Here is a 20,252-nt window from a genome sequence, read left to right as displayed (position 1 = left end):
CCATTAGCAATGACCATGCCTCGAATTAACCTCGTTTGTTACGATACTGCCCTGGCATTGACTTAAATGTAGAGGAATGTATCCTGGGCCTCTTGTAACCTTCTGAAGAGAAGTGGGACACTTCTAGCCTCCAGATATTTGAGATACCAGAGGGCAATATGAACACTGGAAAGGGTTGGCAAACCATAGGACAAATCTTTGGACAAATATATAAAGAAACTCTTTGGGCTGTGCCCAATGTTGATCCTACTTAGAGTAGACCCATTGAAAATAGCAGACATGGCTACCTTAGGTCCATTAAATTCTAAACTGCAGAGGTAGCACCAGAAATATATATTGGAGGGGGTGGGGCTGCGGAAAAGGTAAAGTGCATTTATGGGGAAGCAAGTTTTGTTTCCCATGTTGGATTTCTGAAAGAAAAATAGCGAGATTTGTCTGAAGAAAGTTCTGTTGGCGTTCGTGCAGTTGACTTTCAAGCAGTAGTGTAGAGGTAAATTTTGGAGCACAGGCACTTCTTGAGAACCCTTGCAGCTATCCAAAAGAGAAAGGAAGGGAAGGTGTAGCCAATGTAGACTACAGTTGGCAAAGGGAAAGCAAAAGCAACTTGTCTGCCCAGCACCACCTCTGGCAAACTGGTAGAAAATATATTGAAAGGGAAATCCTCTCAAACGAAATTTTTGCAAGAAAAACATCTTCAGCCTTATCAGTGACATCTTTTCATTGCTAGACGTCCATAAGCAAAAACATGTTGCTAGTCTGAGGAAAGATGCCACCTAGCATACTCTGTGTATTTAAATGAGGGGTAGATTGCAAAATAGGAAAACAAATGACAGGTAGGTTGAGTCATAACAGAAACTTATGAACTACTCAAGCATGATTGGATAATTAGATGATGATGAGTCAATTGCTAAAATTAAGTTGTGTGATTTGCTTCAGTGGGGCATAGCTGGGTCATACAGCTTAATGGTTCAAGTAAAAGATGCCCACCCCCCACCCTGAACTCTTAATGACTGGCTGTCCTCTCTTCAAGGCAACTCACATATTTCCAACAAGCCCAATGTGTGCCACAATTTGGCCTAGTTGTAGCTGTGCCGCAAACTTCAAACCAATCCATCACCCAACCACTTTCCAAGTCCCTTGTTTTGCCTTGCTGGATATCTTAGGACAGGGGTCAGCAAACTTTTTCAGCAGGGGGCTGGTCCACTGTCCCTCAGACCTTGTGGGGGCCTGGACTATATTTGGGGGGGGGGGGAATGAATGAATTCCTATGCCCTACAAATAACCCGTCGCTCGGTCCCAGCGCCTGCCAACCTAGCAGTTCGAAAGCACCTTCAGGTGCAAGTAGATAAATAGGGACCGCTTACCAGCGGGAAGGTAAACGGCGTTTTCATGTGCTGCGCTGGCTTGCCAGATGCAGCTTGTCACGCTGGCCACGTGACCCGGAAGTATCTGCGGACAGTGCTGGCTCCCGGCCTATAGAGTGAGATGAGCGCACAACCCTAGAGTCTGGCAAGACTGGCCCCTACGGGCAGGGGTACCTTTACCTTTACCTTACAAATAACCCAGAGATGCATTTTAAATAAAAGGACACATTCTACTCAGAATTCATTCTACACAGATTCCCGGACCGTCCGCGGGCCAGATTTAGAAGGCGATTGGGCCGGATCCGGCCCCCGGGCCTTAGTTTGCCTACCCATGTCTTAGGAGAAGAAAAGGCTAAGAAGTAAACCCCACACAAATCCAGAGTGGAGTCCCCAAGACAGCTGGATGGAGCCCTGTTCACCTCCTTCTGGCATCTGCTGCAACCCAGGACCTCTGATATCCTTTGAATGACATTAGCGAGGCCAAGATGTGGGTCTTGTTGTCTGGGCAGCCCAGGACCTCATACACACTGCCCAGGCTTGTGCCTAGGAGAGATCACGACGTGCTGCTAACACAGCAGTTTGACTTCACTCCCGGAAGAGCACACCATTGTATCTTGAGGCAAACAGATGCCAACAAATGTTCTTGTAGGCTTTCTTCTTGAAACCAAACCCACTTCTTCTGTGGTCACTGGTTCATTCCCTTAATCCACATTCTGAATAGCTACTATATTTGCTTATTTTCATTCATCCTTACCAGTGTCATTACTTTTCTTCCTTTTCCCCCTTCCCATCATCTATTAGATTTTAAGCTCCTTGGGGGACAGGAACCAGGGGCATTGTTGGGGGTTGCCCAATGGGGCACAAGCCCAAAGTCTTTTGTTCTGGACCCCAGATCTTAAGTCTCTTCCTCCCCCTTTTCAGCCACTGCTTACAAGGTGGCTGGGCACACTACAAAGCACCATGCCAATGAGATCCCAGCCACCTGAATCTTCCCAGAGGCAAAACTTTGTCCTGTGCCATCCCAGATCTTTTAACTACCTAGCAGCACCCCTGGTAGAAACCCATATAACTCTGTATGGTGCCACTGTATAGGCTTCTACGGATAAACCATAATCGTAAAACAAAGCAAGACAAATCATGTTTTTAAAGAGAATAAATAATAGATGCAGCGAGAGAGAGAGAGAGAGAGAGAGAAGTGAATGGTAAAAAAGAATCATGAGTCTTGTGTGAAATTTACCACCCTTAAAAAAAGGAAGTTGCATTTTTGTACAGCATCTCCGTGGAGGACTGGATCAAATCTCATAAAGTAAGGAATGTGAAAACAAGGACATTGTTAACTTGGGAGGAAGACCTCTAAGAAAAACAACACATTGTGCAGACTAATTAAAGGAAATATGCATGGGGAAGCTAATCCCTTGGAAACATGCCACAGATTCAAGCACACCTACACTGGAAGGATATTTTGTTAAAATAAGAAAAGATCAGAAAAATCGGTACCACAACAATACTTCTGTAAAATAGGAAAAAAGGAGAATTGAAGCCCCTGATGTGACATTGTAGAAGTGCATTAAAAAAAAATGTGTTAGCTGTGTCAGTTCTAAAGAGGTGCGGTCTCCCTTTGGTCTTCAAAGCGTTCTTAAACAAGGGGTCTTTGCTCACACAACCTCTCTCTTGCTACTAGACGGGACGAAGCAGCAGTGTTTTCCTCCTCCCTGCTGCTGAGGCTGGCAGGTTGTGCTCCATCTTCATTTCTTCTGAGTCTTGTCCCTCACCTTTCTGCTTGAACCGTTCTGGGACTGAACAAACTGGCTGTTTTAGCCCCTTGCAAATGAAAACTCTGGAAAGTTCTGGCACATCTGAACGTTGGCAGCTTTTCAGGGGCAAGTTATCACCAGGATACACGCTGATTATTCTTTCTGTGAGGCTGCCATTATTTGGCAACCTTTTGTTTACAGTGGAACATTGCTCAGGAGCGCAGGCGATGCAGACAGCTCCTGTTGTTTGCAGAGAAAAGGAAGCAGGGCGAGAGCATAGCCACCTCAACCCTTCCCATGCTAGGAGGAAAAATGAGGGGTGTGGGGTTCCATGCTTCTTTTCAGTCCTTTTTCGCAACCCATATAGCATACCATTAAAACAGATAAAAGTGGCATACAGTAGAAGGGTACCATTTTACGGGGAGGGGGGAGCTGAAAATGCACCTCATCTTCCCATAACAATCTGATGATTCATAATAAGGGAATCTCAAAATCCTGATGATACAATTTAAGTATGCTTCCTGCTGATAAGATATAATTCTCTGAGAATCAAGGAACTGGAAGTACCTTGTTTATGTGACTGGATATTGCTGTCATTACTGGATTAGAAGCCTGCTCTGATGAAATTATACTGTTTTTGCTGCTTTTTTTTTTTTTGTTTCATGTTGGCGTTTGAAGAATTTAATAGTGTAACCCGCTCTGCAATGCCATTTTGGTCGTGAATAATGGCCTGTAAATATTTTAAATAAATAAAATGTACAGAACAACTGCTGAAAGTGGAAAAAATATATAGCTTCTTCCTCCTTTTCTTAGATCTAGCAGTACTCCCAGGTTTCTCAAGCAAAAGAGCACACACAACACTCGCTTTGAAATGCACAATCCCTTTTTAAACTGTTCTTTTAACAGTGGTTCGCATATGGAGCATGACATCAGCTGTCATGCTTTGTAATTGCCATGTTTGATGTAGATGTATGGATGAGGAGTTCAGAGGCCAAAATGTCAATCGCAACATTGGATTAGCATAATCGGCGCACATTTCTTGCTATGATTTGCTTATAGCTTTGTGCCAGAAAGCAGGGATTTGCATGTGGTATGGTTATAAGAAATCTCCCCAGGAGATGATGGAAATCCCCAGTTGCCGAGGCAAAGTTCAGGAAAATGCATTAATGAGGAGCAGGCAATTATAGATCAGTAAGTAAATAGATCACAGTGGTTTGGCTGGCAAACGACGTCCAGTATAAGCCATGCATATTTTTGCAGTGCTGCCAAAGACACAGAATGTGTCCAGTGCTGTTGACACCCTTAGAATCTGTTCTGGGGGTTTGGTGGACCCTCTGGAAAAGATTTTGGGAGTGCATTGGGGGGGGGTGCAGGGGAGAGGAGAGGAAGGTGAAGTTCTATTGTGCTAAGCGGAAGCGTACTCTTGCAATACTATATCCTGTCCCATAAGCTATGCTACCCATATATCTGATTCTTCATTATTAGGAAATTTTTATTTGATAATCAAAATGTATTTAAAATACATAGGCTAGGGGCCAAAGATGTCTGTGCATAAGTGCAAAGATATTATGCAAATGTACGGGGAGACAGCTAATCTAACTGACTGTCAGTAACCACTAATCCTTTGTTGAATTTTTGATTTAATTTTTATACCCCGTCCTGTATTGTAGATCTCGGATCAAGAAACCAAATAAAGCGAGTGCCACTCTGGGGTAAGAATAGCCAGATCAGTCAAATTCTAGTCTGTGTCACTTTCATGTGGACTCACCCATAAGTCTGTTCCATTGCACTTCCATATTAATTTGCAAAATAATAATAGAATCATAGAATTGTAGAGTTGGAAGGAACCCTTCAGGGGTCATCTAGTCCAACCCCCGGCAATGCAGGAAAAAGAGTAGTGTGCCTGAAGATTCATATGTAGATGCATATTTGTAAACATGCTTCCTCCACCAAATATATATATTTCATTTCTATTTCCTCTGTGACTGTTCTTCCTTTTTACCCTCTCTGCCTAAACTGAGGGGCATAGGATTTGGCAAGCCATTCCACCAACATAGCAGTGCTATCTCTGAACTGGTGAATGCTATGTATAAGATTGCTCAACCCACAATCCCCTGGACTTTGTTCAGCGTTTCTGATGCAGATTTCAGCTTTAAAGAAGTATCAAAATGCATTCAGAAAGGTTGGGTAGCAGTAACATGGCTCCAAACCCCTAATGAACAATAAATATAGAATTGCTTATTTCATTATTGCATAGGATGTGGACGTGTGTTTCAACCTGGCCTTCAGCTTGTCACTGATTTTAATTATGTTTTAATAGTTGTTTTTAGCTTTTTTATTATTATTACTGCCTTGACATTTTATTACCATCAAGCAGCATATAAATCTCGTGAAATACAGATAAATTTCAATTTCTTACCCATCATTCAATGTGCAAAAAAGTCAAGAGAACAGAATAGCCCATATATCTACCTATCTATATCTATGTATATCTATATTTCAGGTATATATATATTCAGCATACCACATGAAGCTCATAATGAAGGGGCCAGACTCACTTCTGTGGGGAACAAATTTAATAACTATAGAGCTTCCACCTCCATTCACAACTAATTTAGTGGTGGAACTACCAATTGGGCCCACTCGGATAGTCTTTTAACACCCAAGAGGGCCTGTAGAAAATGAGTTGATCTTTCGGATATCTGGGCCCTACATTGTTAAAATCAATGCTGAGATTAACGCACATAACATTTTAAAATACTCATACTTATTATGAAAAAAATATCCCTGTTTTTCTTTAAAGGTAATCATCAAACCTTTGTAATAATTAAAGGAAAGTTTCCTTAAGATAGAAAGTTTCACTATGAAACGTCATTTCTCAGGCAGCCGCAATAAATTATTGTGTTATGCATGAGCGCCACCTAGTGGTACCTAGTGGGACAACATACTTACAGCTGTCCACCCACCCACCCACCCAAACATAACTACATTTGAAACACACAAAATAATTTTTCTTGCATGAGTAGATGACAGTAGTTATGAGTTAGTCTCTGGGGAGATTGGAGGCTCAGTTGTAACAACCAATCACTTTGCTGTGCAGCAGATCCTGTAACTTAAACCTTTGCAGCAACACTGGGCCAGTAGCTTTCGAGTGTTCGGCGGGAACTAATTGCACTCAAGACATCCACAAAACGACCCCAAAAAAATTTTGTCCTCCAGGAAGCTTGTGCGAGTCAAGATATTTCATGAAAGCATTTGCTCTTTTCAACAGACATACTTGAGAATTTCCCTTCAGAAAACTGCTAATCAAGTACTTGCAGCTCACTGAGTAGCCCAGTGTTTTTTGTATATTATAGTAATGAACTTACAGCATGACATTGTGGAATTAAATTTATGTGTAGCACTTGTCGCAGGGAATTGCTCAAAGCAGGAAAGAAACGTACGGCCCTAGTTTCACACTTACTTTCTAGTTCATCGCTTTTGAAAACACAGGCTGATCACTAGGTGGAGCTTCTTTGCTGATTACTTTTAAAAGAAACAAGACTGCGGAGGAGACACAGAAGAAGTCAGTTAATAACATGTACCATATATTGAAGAACTAAATAAATTTAAATTTTATTTCTGTTTAAATGCATGGATTTGAGTGTGATTTTCCTTGAGCCACTCTTGAGAAGCTGAAAGCAGGGTAGGGGCTGCTTAACTCCTCCCCACCCCTCTTGCTGTTTCTGTGCTGAAAATTATATACCCACCCTTACGCATAAAACAGCTGTTTTCTGCAAAGGAGATAAAGGAAGTCCGCAACATGTCTCGCTTGGTTCTTTGTGGTGAAATTTGCGCTGCAGAACACACAGCATTCCTTTGGTACAAATTTCTGGTCTTGCTAAGATTACTACAGTGGTACCTCGGGTTACATACGCTTGAGGTTACATAAGCTTCAGGTTACAGACTCCGCTAACCCAGAAATAGTGCTTCAGGTTAAGAACTTTGCTTCAGGATAAGAACAGAAATTGGGCTCTGGCGGCACAGCAGCAGCTGGAGGCCCCATTAGCTAATGTGGTGCTTCAGGTTAAGAACAGTTTCAGGTTAAGAACGGACCTCCAGAACGAATTAAGTACTTAATTCGAGGTACCACTATATTCTACTTCAGGAGAAATGGGGTCCATCACTGCAGGAGACAGAAAGCTAGATTGATCCAGCAAGGATTTTTTTATATTAAGTAAAAAAATTCTGATCCTCGCTTCTGCCTGTCTGTCTCTCTACAAACTACCCCTGGCTCAAGGCTTGGGCAGGGAACAGAAGGAAAACAAAGCAAATTAAATTGAGAATTCATCTCATCTGATTTGGGGATAAAGCTTTTCGTTGTTGTTAAAAGGCTGCTCGCTTGGTAATGCACATATTCCGACATTAAGCAGAGAAAATGCCCTCCTGTGTGAAAACAGGACAAGGGCTGGAATCCAAAGAGCGACTTCAGGCACACCCAAGGATTTCGGCACACCCAGCAGGATTGTTGCTGAGTTGTTTTTATTGCTTTCTTTGAACAGGAGCCTCCCACTGAAGACAAAAAGGAAACCGCTTCTGAAAGTCCTGAGTTTGCCATGTGGCAGGGAGAGGTTCTGTTTGAGGATAGCGAGTCCAAAGGCCTCTCTGAGCACGGAGGAAGTACTTGCGCAGCATTTTGGATCGCAGCCAAGGTCTTCTCCTATGCAAGGCAGCGTCATGCTTCCACACTTTCCCAGGCCCCAAGTTCTCATTTCAAAGCATGCTTGGGAACATTTAATTATGCCATCACCACCCTGGGACTGATCTTGCATTAACCTTTGCCTAGTGCACTGCAGCCAGAAAAGCTGTTACACATGCTAAGCAGCAAATATTAAATGCACACCCAACTCAATTTATTAACGAACTGCTTTGGAGATGGATGTGGAAACAGCTTCTAACCTGAGCCCAAACCACACAATAGCATTACTGCAATTATGACTAACATTACTTAAGATGGAGGTTGGGAGTACTGTAGGAAAATAACTTCAGGATATTTTATAATTTCTTACTTTGCAATTTCTGGGCCATGCAGGTCTTTCTGTGCTCTTAGCATACTTCTAGTTCTTCTTCCAGTCGCAAGCGTTGGAATTCCGCAACAAAAAATGCCCGTTTTCATACATTCAACTCCAGAAGCTGAGAAATTTTAAAAAGCAGCGCAAATTAATACCAGAAAGGAAATTTTAAATAGCGGATCCAAAGAGAACATTTGCACACAAAACGTAAGGAGCTGATTACTTTGGCGGAAACTGGAGATTTTCCAACTCTGACATTGTCTTGCTTCTATTGCAATTTTCTTTTAACGCAAGACTATACAATAGCTGATATACTTCTTGAATTATTCACAAATCCGGCATTTATTTGACATAATGTTGTATTTAAGAGAAAACCATTAAAACTGACATGAAAAAAGTGATCTATCTTGCATTCTATACACAATGAATTTAATCCTGCTTGAGATGAAAATACAGCACATACATACAGTGGTGCCTCGCAAGACGAAATTAATTCGTTCCGCGAGTTTCTTCGTCTTGCGGTTTTTTCGTCTTGCGAAGCACGATTTCGGAAAAGTTGTGGGAAAGCTTCAAAAATCACCAAACTCTTCAAAAACCTCAAAAAAGGCTACCACACCGCGTGCTATGAGTTGCTCCTGAAGTCAAGTCGCAACTGTATTAACGGTGTTAAGAAAAAGGAAACAAACTTGCAAGACGTTTCTGTCTTGCGAAGCAAGCCCATAGGGAAATCCGTCTTGCGAAGCAACTCAAAAAACCAAAAACCCTGTCGTCTTGCGAGTTTTCCGTCTTGCGAGGCATTCGTCTTGCGAGGTACCACTGTATTTCTGCATACCAGAAATTTATCATGGAGAAGAATGGAAGCTCCCGTCAGGGGAAGTCTCCATATATGTACTGGATTTTTGGATCATAGCCAGTAAGTCATATCAATAACACTTTCTCAAAATATCTAAATAGTCATCTCAAACTATAAAAGTAAATTAATGTGGTTCCTTAAACAAATTAAAAAGTACTTACTTAGACAGATTTGTTTTTAAAAAACAGCACACTCCTAACCATGTCTTCTTGGAAGTCCTGTTGGGGCTGACACCCAGGTGAGTGTGATTAGCATGGTAGTCCAAAACGTGCTGAAATGGTACAGGATCTACGAGCAAACTGTACGTGATGCGACTAGACAGAATACGTTCTGTCCCTGGAAGAAAATTATGCAAATTGAAAAGAACCAGCCCTAACACGAAGGATGATTATAGGCATCTCTTTGGTGAGAACATCTTGATCCCGTGAAGTTTGCAAAGTTGGTTCATGGCAGAACAAAATTAAGTTTCTCTATTATATGACAAACCGTGAAAGTTGGATATTGAAACGTGGAATATAAAAACACATTTGAATTTTATTGCTTGAGGAATACAGCATATGAAAAAGCACAAGAATGTCCAAAGGAAAGGTCACAGGGATTCAAACATATTATGATACATACCAGATGCAGTAAAATATTAACCTGAATTCTGCATCAGAAAAGAAGTGTGAAAATGTATATCTTTCTTTAAAAAAAGAAGAAGACTTATTTCAAATAGGAAGGGCAAGGGTGTTACAGTACAAATTAGAAAAGCCAACACTGCACATTAACTTGGTTTTACTAGCCTAGTGTTTCTACCTTTGTACTTCGACCTTAATGAAGACAATCTTTCACCAGATTTTGCCCCAATACTTTTCCTGCTGAACCCACAAATGTGTTTCAGCTTAACATTCAAACTAATTTATCTCTCGGCTACCAGTGTATAAATAAGGGTGCAAGTTATTTCAGGTGAAGCTCCATAAAACTCAGCTAACTGCAATTCAAGATCGTAGTTTGATTCTCAGTTTGGCTCTCTGCTTCAGAGACAAGACTTTCTCCATTCATTCTCAGCTCTTGCATAAATTTCTATAGCCATCAAGGCTGTGCTAGAAAGTTTTTTTAAAAATTGCAGTCTTGGTAATGTTGCATGATGCATTAATATGCAATGCATGAGATTCTACCTCCCTGCAAGCAAGGACCAGAAAAATATGCTGATGTATCTTCAAGTATATTTTCAGATTCTAAAAAGGACTCTGTTGTTCCTTATTATCAACACAAATAACAATCTAAGCATTGTTATATATATAAAATCCACACCTATAATGCCCCAGAATAATTAGGTCTTGTTGGTCAGTCTTGGGGCTCAGTCACCAAACTGAACTTGGAATTGCAACACTTAGAACTAGTACCCTACTAGTTTCTAATGTAGAAGCAGCCAGTTTCACAGATAAAACTTCTCTATTGGTACACTAGTCTTGAAAACGTCGTGTTAATATTGTGCTGACAAAAAAAAAGTACATTGGAGTTAAATGAAGATTCCTCTCATTGCAAGCATGCTTATTAGTTCCAATATTTGCTTTCATAGGCCTGACTATTTCAGCATTCTGAGTCAAAACAGAATTAAAACAACTCTGTTCCACCAAACTCCATTTGAACACTTGGAACATGCACGATGCATGTTAATACCACCTAAAGTTAAAATTAAATGGCTGTGAAACAGGAACAGATTTAATTCTTCAAAGCAGACAATATTTGAAATGAAATATTAATGTTGCTCATGACACTGAATTGATGACATAATAAAGTATTGGGTTTGTTTTCACCTCTATACAAAAGAAATTCAATCTGTACAACTATTAAACATATATTTTCCTAGTTTGGCAAAAACGTATCATTTTTCAAGATTGGTGGTATATGAGCACAGAGTATATATTGCCATATATATATCGTTTTTGAAGATAAAGAATTCAATTATGCCGAACCCTTTGCTTGGCTGCTCCGTTCCAATAAACCAAAACAAAACCCAAATTAAAAATTTCTACAGAAGATTCTATGGTTAAAAGGGAAGAGAAATGCAAATGTGAATTTAGAGCCTCTGTATAAATTTTGCTATATTTTATAAACTTTATTGTAACACTGTTTGTTGATCAAATAAGTGACACACTGCTATCTAAAATTTCCATAAACACCATTAAAAATCCAAAGTTGATATGATACTGAACCTTAAGTCTTCAAGAGTTCAAAGAGACAGTTTCGACATGTACAGCACACAACAGCAGACATCCCTAAAATACCAACGGCCGGTCCAAGATGCAGACAAAAGTTACGGGTAAGCATTCATGTCCTGCACAGCAAAACCAGCGAAAACTATTTCCTTGCGGGGACTGAAACTCAGCCCAAAAGATATCAGATGTCGTCCTCATCATCTTCATCTTGAGAAGAGCCTGCCTGGTTGGATGCACTGGCCGAGGCAGCAGCAAGCTGTGCTTGTTGGGCCGCTTGCTGCATTTGTAGCCATTCCTGCTGGGCTAGCTCTGCCTGCTGCTGTCTAGCCTAGGGACACAAAACCACAAGTTCAGTGTCTATAGCATGACCTAACACAGTTGTGCACAGACACACACATGCGCACGGGGAGATCAGTGCAAGAGGTAAGCCAAGAACATTATGGCATCCTCTCGTGATCTGTTTCGAGAGAAGAAATTAGGACCACTACTTCACAAGTGAAACAACATCATCATCCGTGGGTCCATAGGTTGCCTAACCCTGCTGCACACTTGAGAACTTCCCGTCGTGTTTAAAAAAACATATTGCTGGGTTTGACACAAACTCCAAATGAGGAATGCTCATGAGAAAAAGTATTTCCAAAGGTACAGAACTTTAGGAAGAGCTAAAATTCCCTAGAGCAGAGTTTCCCAAACTTGGGTCCCCAGCTGTTTTTGGACTACAATTCCCATCATTCCTGACCACTGGTCCTGCTAGCTAGGGATGATGGGAGCTGTAGTCCAAAAACAGCTGGAGACCAAAGTTTGGGAAGCCCTGCCCTAGATTGAAGAGTGTCTTTCTCAGACAATGCAGGGAGAATGGGAAAGAGATCATTTCCCCTGTCCCACTGCACTTTTCAGGTTGGTTGGAAGAAGGGGTTTGTACTAGTCAGATTTGGTTTCCCCTCCACAACTTCTCCTTTGCTGTGGGGAGAACAGGGACTGCGCTCCTCTCCCTCTCGACTCCTGCATCTTTCCCATTTCAACTTCCTTTCTCAGTACAAGAAGGGCTTAAAAGTAGGAACAGTTCTGTCAACTAAGGCTTCAGGCAGGCACAACCAATGGACTTGGAATGGACCTGATGCCATCACATGACACACAGTGTCTTGGAATCCAGTGAATTTTCAGCCAACTCAGCCCTTCCCTCAGAACACTCAATTTTAGAGATTTCCACTGGCAGGGATACAACTAGCAGGGGCCATACCTGCCCACTCATGCAGCCAGCAAGAGGCCAGCTGAGCAAGGAGAGCAGGACACAGGGACACCTTCACCTAATCCAACCCTTAATCCCAGCCATTTGCATTGCTGTCAGGTATGCTTAATGTATAACTCCAGATAGATTCTGCAATCTGGAATTAATCAGAGAGAACCCAAAACCTATACCATTTCAATTACATTAACCCTTGTCAGAAATGGATTTTGGGAGACAGGCTTTTAATGATATCCTGATTTTGAAGTGGAAAGGACACCAAGGAAGTCTGACTGAATCAAATGGTGTTTACTCCAAAATAAGTGTGCACAGGATTACAGCCCAAATTAGTTCCCAAAAATTATCTGTACTTAAAAGAGACCCAAAGAAATAAATGAGAATTAAGTCAGTCATAACTAACTGAAGTCCCATTGATTTCACTTGAGTATACGAAGTTCAGGTGCAACCCTATATTTTTGCATTGACACATTATTTGATGTAGCTATTTCAAGCTAATACATACTGAGACAGTCACATCCATTTATACCCAAGCTGAATGAATTAAGTTTTGCATATTCAAAGAATGAAAACTCAAGTCATTTCCAAAATTTAGATTTGTATGCAATATCCAAGTCTAGGATGCTTAGCTGATTCATCTTCACAAACTGTGTATCTTTCCACAATTAAATGTGGAAAGATAAGCACTGCATATATTGTTTCCTCACTTACTTTTGCAAATAACTCTTGTTGCTGCCTTAGGAGCTCTTCTTCAGGAATGCCAAGATTTTCCAAACGATTATTAGCCCTTCTTCGCTTTAGTGCTACGGTTTTGCATTCTTGTAAAACTTCTTTTACCTCACTGATGTAGGAGCCAAAACCTAAGCTTTCAAGTGCTAGGGTAAAAAAAAGGTTTCTAGTTAGTAAAATTCAAGCATTTTAGGCAACAAGACACCAACTTAACCTATCAGACACAATTGCCACTACCACAAAAAAACATACAATGATTGCTATATAGTGTTACCTTCTGAGGGAGGGAGTAATTTTGGACTACAGAAATCCACAGGTTGACATATCTAAGTCAGGCCACTTCTTTTAAAAGGACAAAGAACATATGATCTGAAGTTACAGGTAGGTAGCCATGTTTGTCTGCCGTAGTCAAAACAAAATAAAAATATTTGTTCCAGTAGCACCTTAGAGACCAACTAAGTTTGTTATTGGTATGAGCTTCAGATATCTAAAGAAGATATCAGGTATCTGAAGATGTGTGCATGCACACGAAAGCTCATACCAATAACAAACTTAGTTGGTCTCTAAGGTGCTACTGGAACGAATATTTTTATATGATCTGAAGCTTCACTTAAGCAAGCTTTACCTTTATCAAAAACAATTCCTTATACTGGGCAGCACTCGCAAGTAAGTGACATATTATTGACTTCTATCCCTCTACTAGCTGAGTAACAATCTGTTATAGACTATGTATGGGGTGGATATATGCAAGTTGACAGGGAAGCCTTTTCTACTTTACGAGCAATTTGGTACATGAGATGGTACTGTTTAGCGGCGGCTGCTGCACAAAGGCAGGCAGATCAGACTACCCAACCTAAGGTCTTTTTCAAGATGGGGAGAGAGAAGGTGGGCATTCTGCAGGCAGTAGGCTGTCCAATGACAGGCTGTTGCTAGTGGGGATCACCGTGAGGGGGAAAGTCCACAGGAAATTACCCCTCTGGTGCCTCCCCTTCATGGGGCGCAACAGGAGGCAAGTACCCAATGAAAATGGCAGACTGATGGTGGAACAGTTCTGGGTGAGAAGCAAGGAAGTGAAGATTTCCCAAAGTGAGAACCTGAGAGCAAAGGAAAGATCCCAGGTGAGAGCTGGGTTTCTCATTTTCTGAGATTGGGCAAAGGGATTAACAGCTAGTTTTGTGCAGATAAGTATATGTACTTGTATACTGTTTCTGCACTTTAGATATTCTGCTGCTGATTTCTCCATGTTTTTTCAGAAGGCTGTTGTTACTAGATATGCATTATGTTTCATAATTGCACCTGAGAAAAGTAGGTAATAACTTTTGCCATGAAACACTGCATTTTACAGGCGTTGTGGAGTTCAGTGCTGGGATGAGTAATAATAACTAATAATTATGTATTATTTATTAGTATGAACTGTTTTTATATAACTGTTCTGGTTTTCTTGTATTGTATGGATATTAGGTTATATACTGACATATATTGCTTATAATGTTGTATGTTATAAACTGCCCTTTGGTCTTTTCATGAAGGGTGGACTATCAATATTAAAAAATAAAATAAATGCTGACAAATGGGGGGGGGCTGATATTCACCAGATCTCCCTTCCCTATGCAGCCCCCTAAAAATCTGCTCTGGAGGATTGCGGAAACCCTCCAAAACAGTGGGATACGATGCTGAGGGTTTGCAAGGGAAGTGGGAATGAGTGACAGCAGCGAATTGTCTTCCTCCAGTTGCAGCATCCACTGGATCTAAGTCCCTTCCATGAAAGTCTGGATTCAACTTATACACAAGATGTTTAACACTGGGAAACATGAAAATGGCCTGAGAATGCCTGATGTGTTGAAGCTAAGCATGTGTGGATCCAAGAGAATGATTGGGAACTGCAGGATATAATAAATATTTATTTCTAAACCATGTAGTAGCAAACCTAAAGGAATGCACTGCTGAATGAGTGGATCACTCCATAGAAACACATTCACAAAATTGTAGAGCTGGAAGGGACCACAGGCTCATCTAGTCAAATGCAGAAATCTTTCATCCAGCATGGGGCTCGAACCCGCAAACCAGATATTAAGAGACTGTTAAAAGTCTCAGACTCTACCAACTAAGGCTATCCCTCCTTATTTTCATGGTGTGCAAATTATATCCAACATATAAAGAGTTAAAAAATCTAATTTAAAGAGAAGAAAAATTAACAGCAGTGACTACATTGAGCATTGTCAGACTTAAGTTTACCAAAGATGTGTTGATAAACGCAAACAAAAATGACTAAGCTAGATACAAAGAACTTTCCCCAAAGACAGTATAGAATTCGACATGTGGTAGCAAGCAGTTGAAAGGGAGGAAACATAAGCTCCAAACCTGCAGAGAGATACTGCACAGCTTGTCTTGGTGTTTTAAGCCAGGCACAGTGAATATAAAAAGTCAAAACCAAAACTGAAAGTGCAGTGGCCCAATTTGCTCAAGTTTGTGGTTTAGTGGTAACACCATTGGAAAGAGTGAAAAAGTTTACGGGACAGACAAGTGCAGCCATTCTCAGTTGATTGTCAGGGATTTGGCTGTGCATGGTTCTCTTCAAGCCCCAACAAGCTCAGTGGCTGCAGAAAGCCCTACACCGCACTTTGAGGCCCAACCAGCTGATAATCAGGATTTCAAATAACCCTGCAAAGGGCTTTGCAGATGCCCCCAATCAGCTACACCCACAAACCCTTTTCTTGGTCCAGACACTCTACCTCTCCCACACCAGATGTCAGGTGTGCAGCAGATGGGCATCGCTTGGTCGAAAAGGCCTCGTGGGCTAAATGGGGAGGCCTGGGACGGCTAATTAGGCTTGCAGGCTGAAAGTTCCCCACCCTTGTAGCTCAGTCAGTAGAGCGTGAGACTCTTAATCTCAGCGTCATGGGTTCGAGCCCAATGTTGAGCAAAATATTCCAGCAGTGCAGGGGGTTAGGCTAGATGACCCTCGTGGTCCCTTCCAACTCTACGATTCTATGATTATTAGTTCTGTAAGTGGTCAAATAACAATGCTTCTGTGGCCAGAAGTTAGAAAGAACCCTATGTATACGGCCACCATGGCATCAGTTATCCACTGGGGTGCTCTCTTAGGAGGCAGTAATTGTTATTTGCAAGATGATGGAACATCTTAAAGGTGAATTAAATAAGTCAGCAATTTTTAACCTTTTCAGACCTGGGATTCTCCTTTAACCGAACCATCAGTGTGGAAGCCCTTAATATTTTTACCATGTATCTGTATGATGACAGTGCTGTTGCTGCAACCCATGTTAGATCAGGTAATGATCCAGTAGCGGGTGCTGAAACCTATGGTGTATATTGCACCTATATATGGAAACCTCGATTCTACTCATCGATCATCCAACCCAGCACAAAATGATGAGTTGGAGACATTACTTACTGAATGTGTGTGGGCCCTGTGTAGTTTTCTACAAGCCCGTTAACTTTGTACTCAGAAGAATCCAGAGCTTTCTGTGTGTTCTACCAGGAAAAAAATGCAGAATTTGATATCGGGTTCATATTTCAACATCCTGACTTTAGTTTTCATTTTTGGATATGTGTTTTCAGTTGCGAAGATAAGCATTCAAAAACAGATGGAACTCTATAGAGCAGCTTTCCCCAGCTGGTTGCCCTTCATCCCTCTCCACAGACCCTGCTGGCTGGGGGTGATGTTGGAATCCAAAAACATCTGGTACAGCAGCAGTTGGGAAAGGTTGCTCACAACAGCCCGATGAAACTAAGCAGCCTAACCAGTCGTCATCGTTTCAGTGCCCATAATTTCTCATTGTTTCTCCTATAACAACAGTTTGCAATTATGCAAAAGAACCTTAGAAATTAGCATAATTTACATATGTCAGGGACACAAGTGGCACACAACTCTCAATACAGGGTGATATCCAAATATTTCTAAGCCCACTATTTCAGTGGGTCTGCTTAGAATGACTTAACATTGTATATCATCCAAAGTATCTTCCCATACTGTATTAGGGTCTTCCTATTACAATAAAAAAAGTTTAAGAGCTATTTCCTGTGCTACAGCTCTGTGCATGCAACAGACTTCTGTTCATGTAGCAGAACTTCCTCTCTCTCTCCTGTCCCCTTCAACCCTCCCTGTGATCTCAAAATCAGTTCCAGCGAATTGAGGGGAGCTCCAGAGCCGATTTTGTAGGGGCATAGCTGATACGAATGTGCCATTATGAAAGCAGAACTTCTCTGGTGCAGCACTGCACAAAAGTCAAGATGAAGCAGTAATACCCTGAAAGGCTATAGCTATCAACAGCTACTAGCCTTGGCAACCATACATTACTTCCAGGCCCAGAGGCAGCATATCACTGAATACCAGTTGCTGGGAAATGATGATTATCTTCATATTCTGCTCAAGAGCTTCCCAAAGACACTGGGAAACAGGATGCTGAACTTGACAGGCCCTTGATCAAATCCAGCTGTACTGCTCTTACACTCTAAAAACAGAATTTTCATTTCAGGCATCTTACATTTCTTAATGCTGAAAGTAGTATCATTAAGCAACAGCTGAATGAAACCAAGACTCCAGCTACTTTCACTTTTGCTGTTCTGAATGCTGAACTGAACATGAGTAACATGAATTTTAAAGGGAAAGTAACATAAAACAAAGTAATAGCCTAATGAAATTTGCCCTCCTTTTTGTAGGAAAGAGCAACTATATATATTTGACTAAAATCCTCTAGTTTTATAAAATGGAAACAATTAGATAAGGAAATAAAGAGAGGAAAAAGTTGTTTCCAACAAACTGCAAGGAATCTATAGTAATGTTGGCTATAATTGATGTCATCGACATCCTATGCCTTTTAAAATGTGTTTGGAGGGGGTTATTGGGTTGTAGTTGTTTTTATTTTGATTATGTATTTTGCGGTTTTGTATTCTGATTTTATCCTGTGAACTGCCCTGAGACCTGCAGATACTGGGCGGTATATAAATTCAATAAATAATAATTTTTTAAAATTAATATTTTCTGGGATTTTAACATATTGTATTTTATTGTTTTGGTGTAATTGTTGTAAACTACCCTGGGATCTTAAGGTTCAATCCTAACCACATCTACAAAGAAGTAAGTCCTATTGAGGTAAGTGGGGTTAGGATTGCTTGCCTTAATTGATGAAGTGGTTTAGAAATCTAGCTAAATGAAAAGTAGTGGAAAAAATGAACACGTGTGAGAACAATTGCATAATGGCGAACTCCCCTCTCATAATACTCTTTAAACTCTTACATCCTGTTTCTAAAAAACCCCAAAACAAGAGGATTTTACTTCAACTCAGATTCATGTAGCTAAACACAAAAAGTGCTCACTTTACTAAACCTATAGCTATAATTTGCAAGGAGTTTTAAATAACTTTACTTGGAAGTTCAACTGACATCAGCAAGTTTCTCAGACGTGCCTGGGAGTTTATGACACAAAGATCTTCTGCGTTTCTAGCCCTTAATGAAGCTGTAGCTCTCAGCAAATGCTACGCAGTTGCCTGAAGGGGTGAAATGTTTATCTAGTCTACAGCTCACCAGAGTCCTCCAGGCAATCCAGCCTTTTGTAATTCTCTGCTACACAGCACACTGTAAGAGTGTGGCGGTGGTTGGATGCACCGCTTAACCAATTCTGAAGTTGTAGCAACAGAAAGCCTACGGAGAATAACAGAATTGTGGAGTCGGAAGGGACCCAAAGGTCACCCAGCACAACTCCCTGCAATGCAGGAACCTTTTTCCCAAATGTGGGGCTTGAACCCACAACCCTGAGATCGAGATGCTGTACCGATTGAGCTACCCCACAGCATGAGACCAGAGGGTGGCAAGTGAAGGGCTTTGTTCCGGTTGGGCACTAAAGAGGTAAGAGAGCAGGCTGCCCCTTGCCTTGGATGACGTGCTCCGGGGAGATGGTTTTCTTCTCCGACTTGTTGCAGATCTCGTTGGCCTCGGAGGAGATGAGGTGGATGAACTCGGTGCAGCAGTTGACCACCAGCTCCCGGGCGTCGTTGGCCACCCGCACGTTGGGCAGCGTCTCCTTGATCATCTTGTTGATGGCGGCGCGGGGGATGGTCAGGTCGTCGTCGTTCCCGGAGGAAGAAGCCATGGCGGGGAAGCCCCGTCAAAGGCCGCCCAGGCAGCGCCTCCTCGAAGGGGAAGGGCTCCGGGCCGGAGACGGCAGGGGCGGCCCAACTGCCGCCCCGCGCCGAGGTTGCCAGGAACGGGACCGAGAGCGACACGGGAGCCTCGGCGGGAAGCGGCCACCCCCTCGTCGTCCCGCCCCGGGCGGCTCCTCCACAGCCGCCCGCGTCACTACAGCAACGGCGACCACCGGCGCCGCCTCCGCCACAACATCCCTTCAGGCGCCCGGAGGCGAACCGTCAGCGCTGCCGCCTCAGAGAGAGGGTCGGGGGGGGGGAGGGAAGCCGGGATGACAGACAACCCGCCGCCGGCGAAGAAGGAGGAGGCTCCGCGTAGCGCCGGCAGCGGCTCCGACTTCTTGCTCCCTCCCTCCCTCCTCACGCGCCGCGCGACGGTTGCGGCAGGGAATGAGGCTGCCGAAAGGCTCGCGAGGGGCAGCCGACACACAAGGCTGCGGCGCGCGGCACTTCCGCCGGAAGCACTTTCCTTGCGCTTTCCTCACCCACTCTTCTTCTCGCCGCCAGTTCCGCTTCCGGTCTGGCCCGGAAGCGGCTTTGTGGTACTCGAACGGGGTGCGTGGGTCTGGGCGCGGTTGTGGACCCCTTTCTGTCTGTCCCCTCACTGGTGCTTTAGGCTGCTTTCCCCCTCCACAACTTGGGTCTCCAGGCCTTTTTTTTGGGGGGACTACAACTCCCATCAAGCCCAGCTAGCAGGCCCAAGTGGTCAGGGCTGATGGGAATTGTAGTCCAATAACGGCCCTGGGGAAACACGGGCAGAGACAGCAGGAGTGTAGTTTTCCGCCATCTCGTCGCAAAGGGGCTCCGTCGAGGGCGGTAGAGCGGCGCGTGCGCCGAAGCCCTTACGGATCGCCGCCTCGGTGGTGGTGGAAGTCCCGGACGACGGGTTGTTG

At 42.6% G+C, this 20,252-nt stretch overlaps 1 protein-coding gene across 1 annotated transcript; it reads right to left on the bottom strand.

Moving 5' to 3' along the window:
• Positions 1–9,536: 9,536 nt before the first annotated feature.
• Positions 9,537–19,823, bottom strand: DR1 (down-regulator of transcription 1). Its single transcript, XM_053391662.1, has 3 exons — positions 19,088–19,823; positions 13,181–13,344; positions 9,537–11,554 (listed from the first exon to the last, which is right to left on the bottom strand). The coding sequence occupies exons 1-3, from the start codon at positions 19,305–19,307 to the stop codon at positions 11,408–11,410; spliced, it is 531 nt and encodes a 176-aa protein (XP_053247637.1). The 5' UTR covers positions 19,308–19,823; the 3' UTR covers positions 9,537–11,407.
• Positions 19,824–20,252: the final 429 nt, after the last annotated feature.

This window comes from Podarcis raffonei, chromosome 6 (assembly GCF_027172205.1).
Source record: "Podarcis raffonei isolate rPodRaf1 chromosome 6, rPodRaf1.pri, whole genome shotgun sequence".
In the NCBI taxonomy this organism is placed as follows: Eukaryota; Metazoa; Chordata; class Lepidosauria; order Squamata; family Lacertidae; genus Podarcis; species Podarcis raffonei.
The sequence above is the reverse complement of the archived record's forward strand: the minus strand, read 5'-3'. Positions and strand labels throughout refer to the sequence as shown.

Excerpts from the sequence above, each read along its gene's own strand:
- DR1 (XM_053391662.1), bottom strand. The coding sequence starts at position 19,307 with ATGGCTTCTTCCTCCGGGAACGACGACGACCTGACCATCCCCCGCGCC. Across the intron at positions 13,345-19,087 it reads CCCGGAGCACGTCATCCAAG|CACTTGAAAGCTTAGGTTTT; the intron begins GCAAGGGGCAGC and ends TTTTTACCCTAG. Across the intron at positions 11,555-13,180 it reads AACAAGAGTTATTTGCAAAA|GCTAGACAGCAGCAGGCAGA; the intron begins GTAAGTGAGGAA and ends TTGTGTCCCTAG.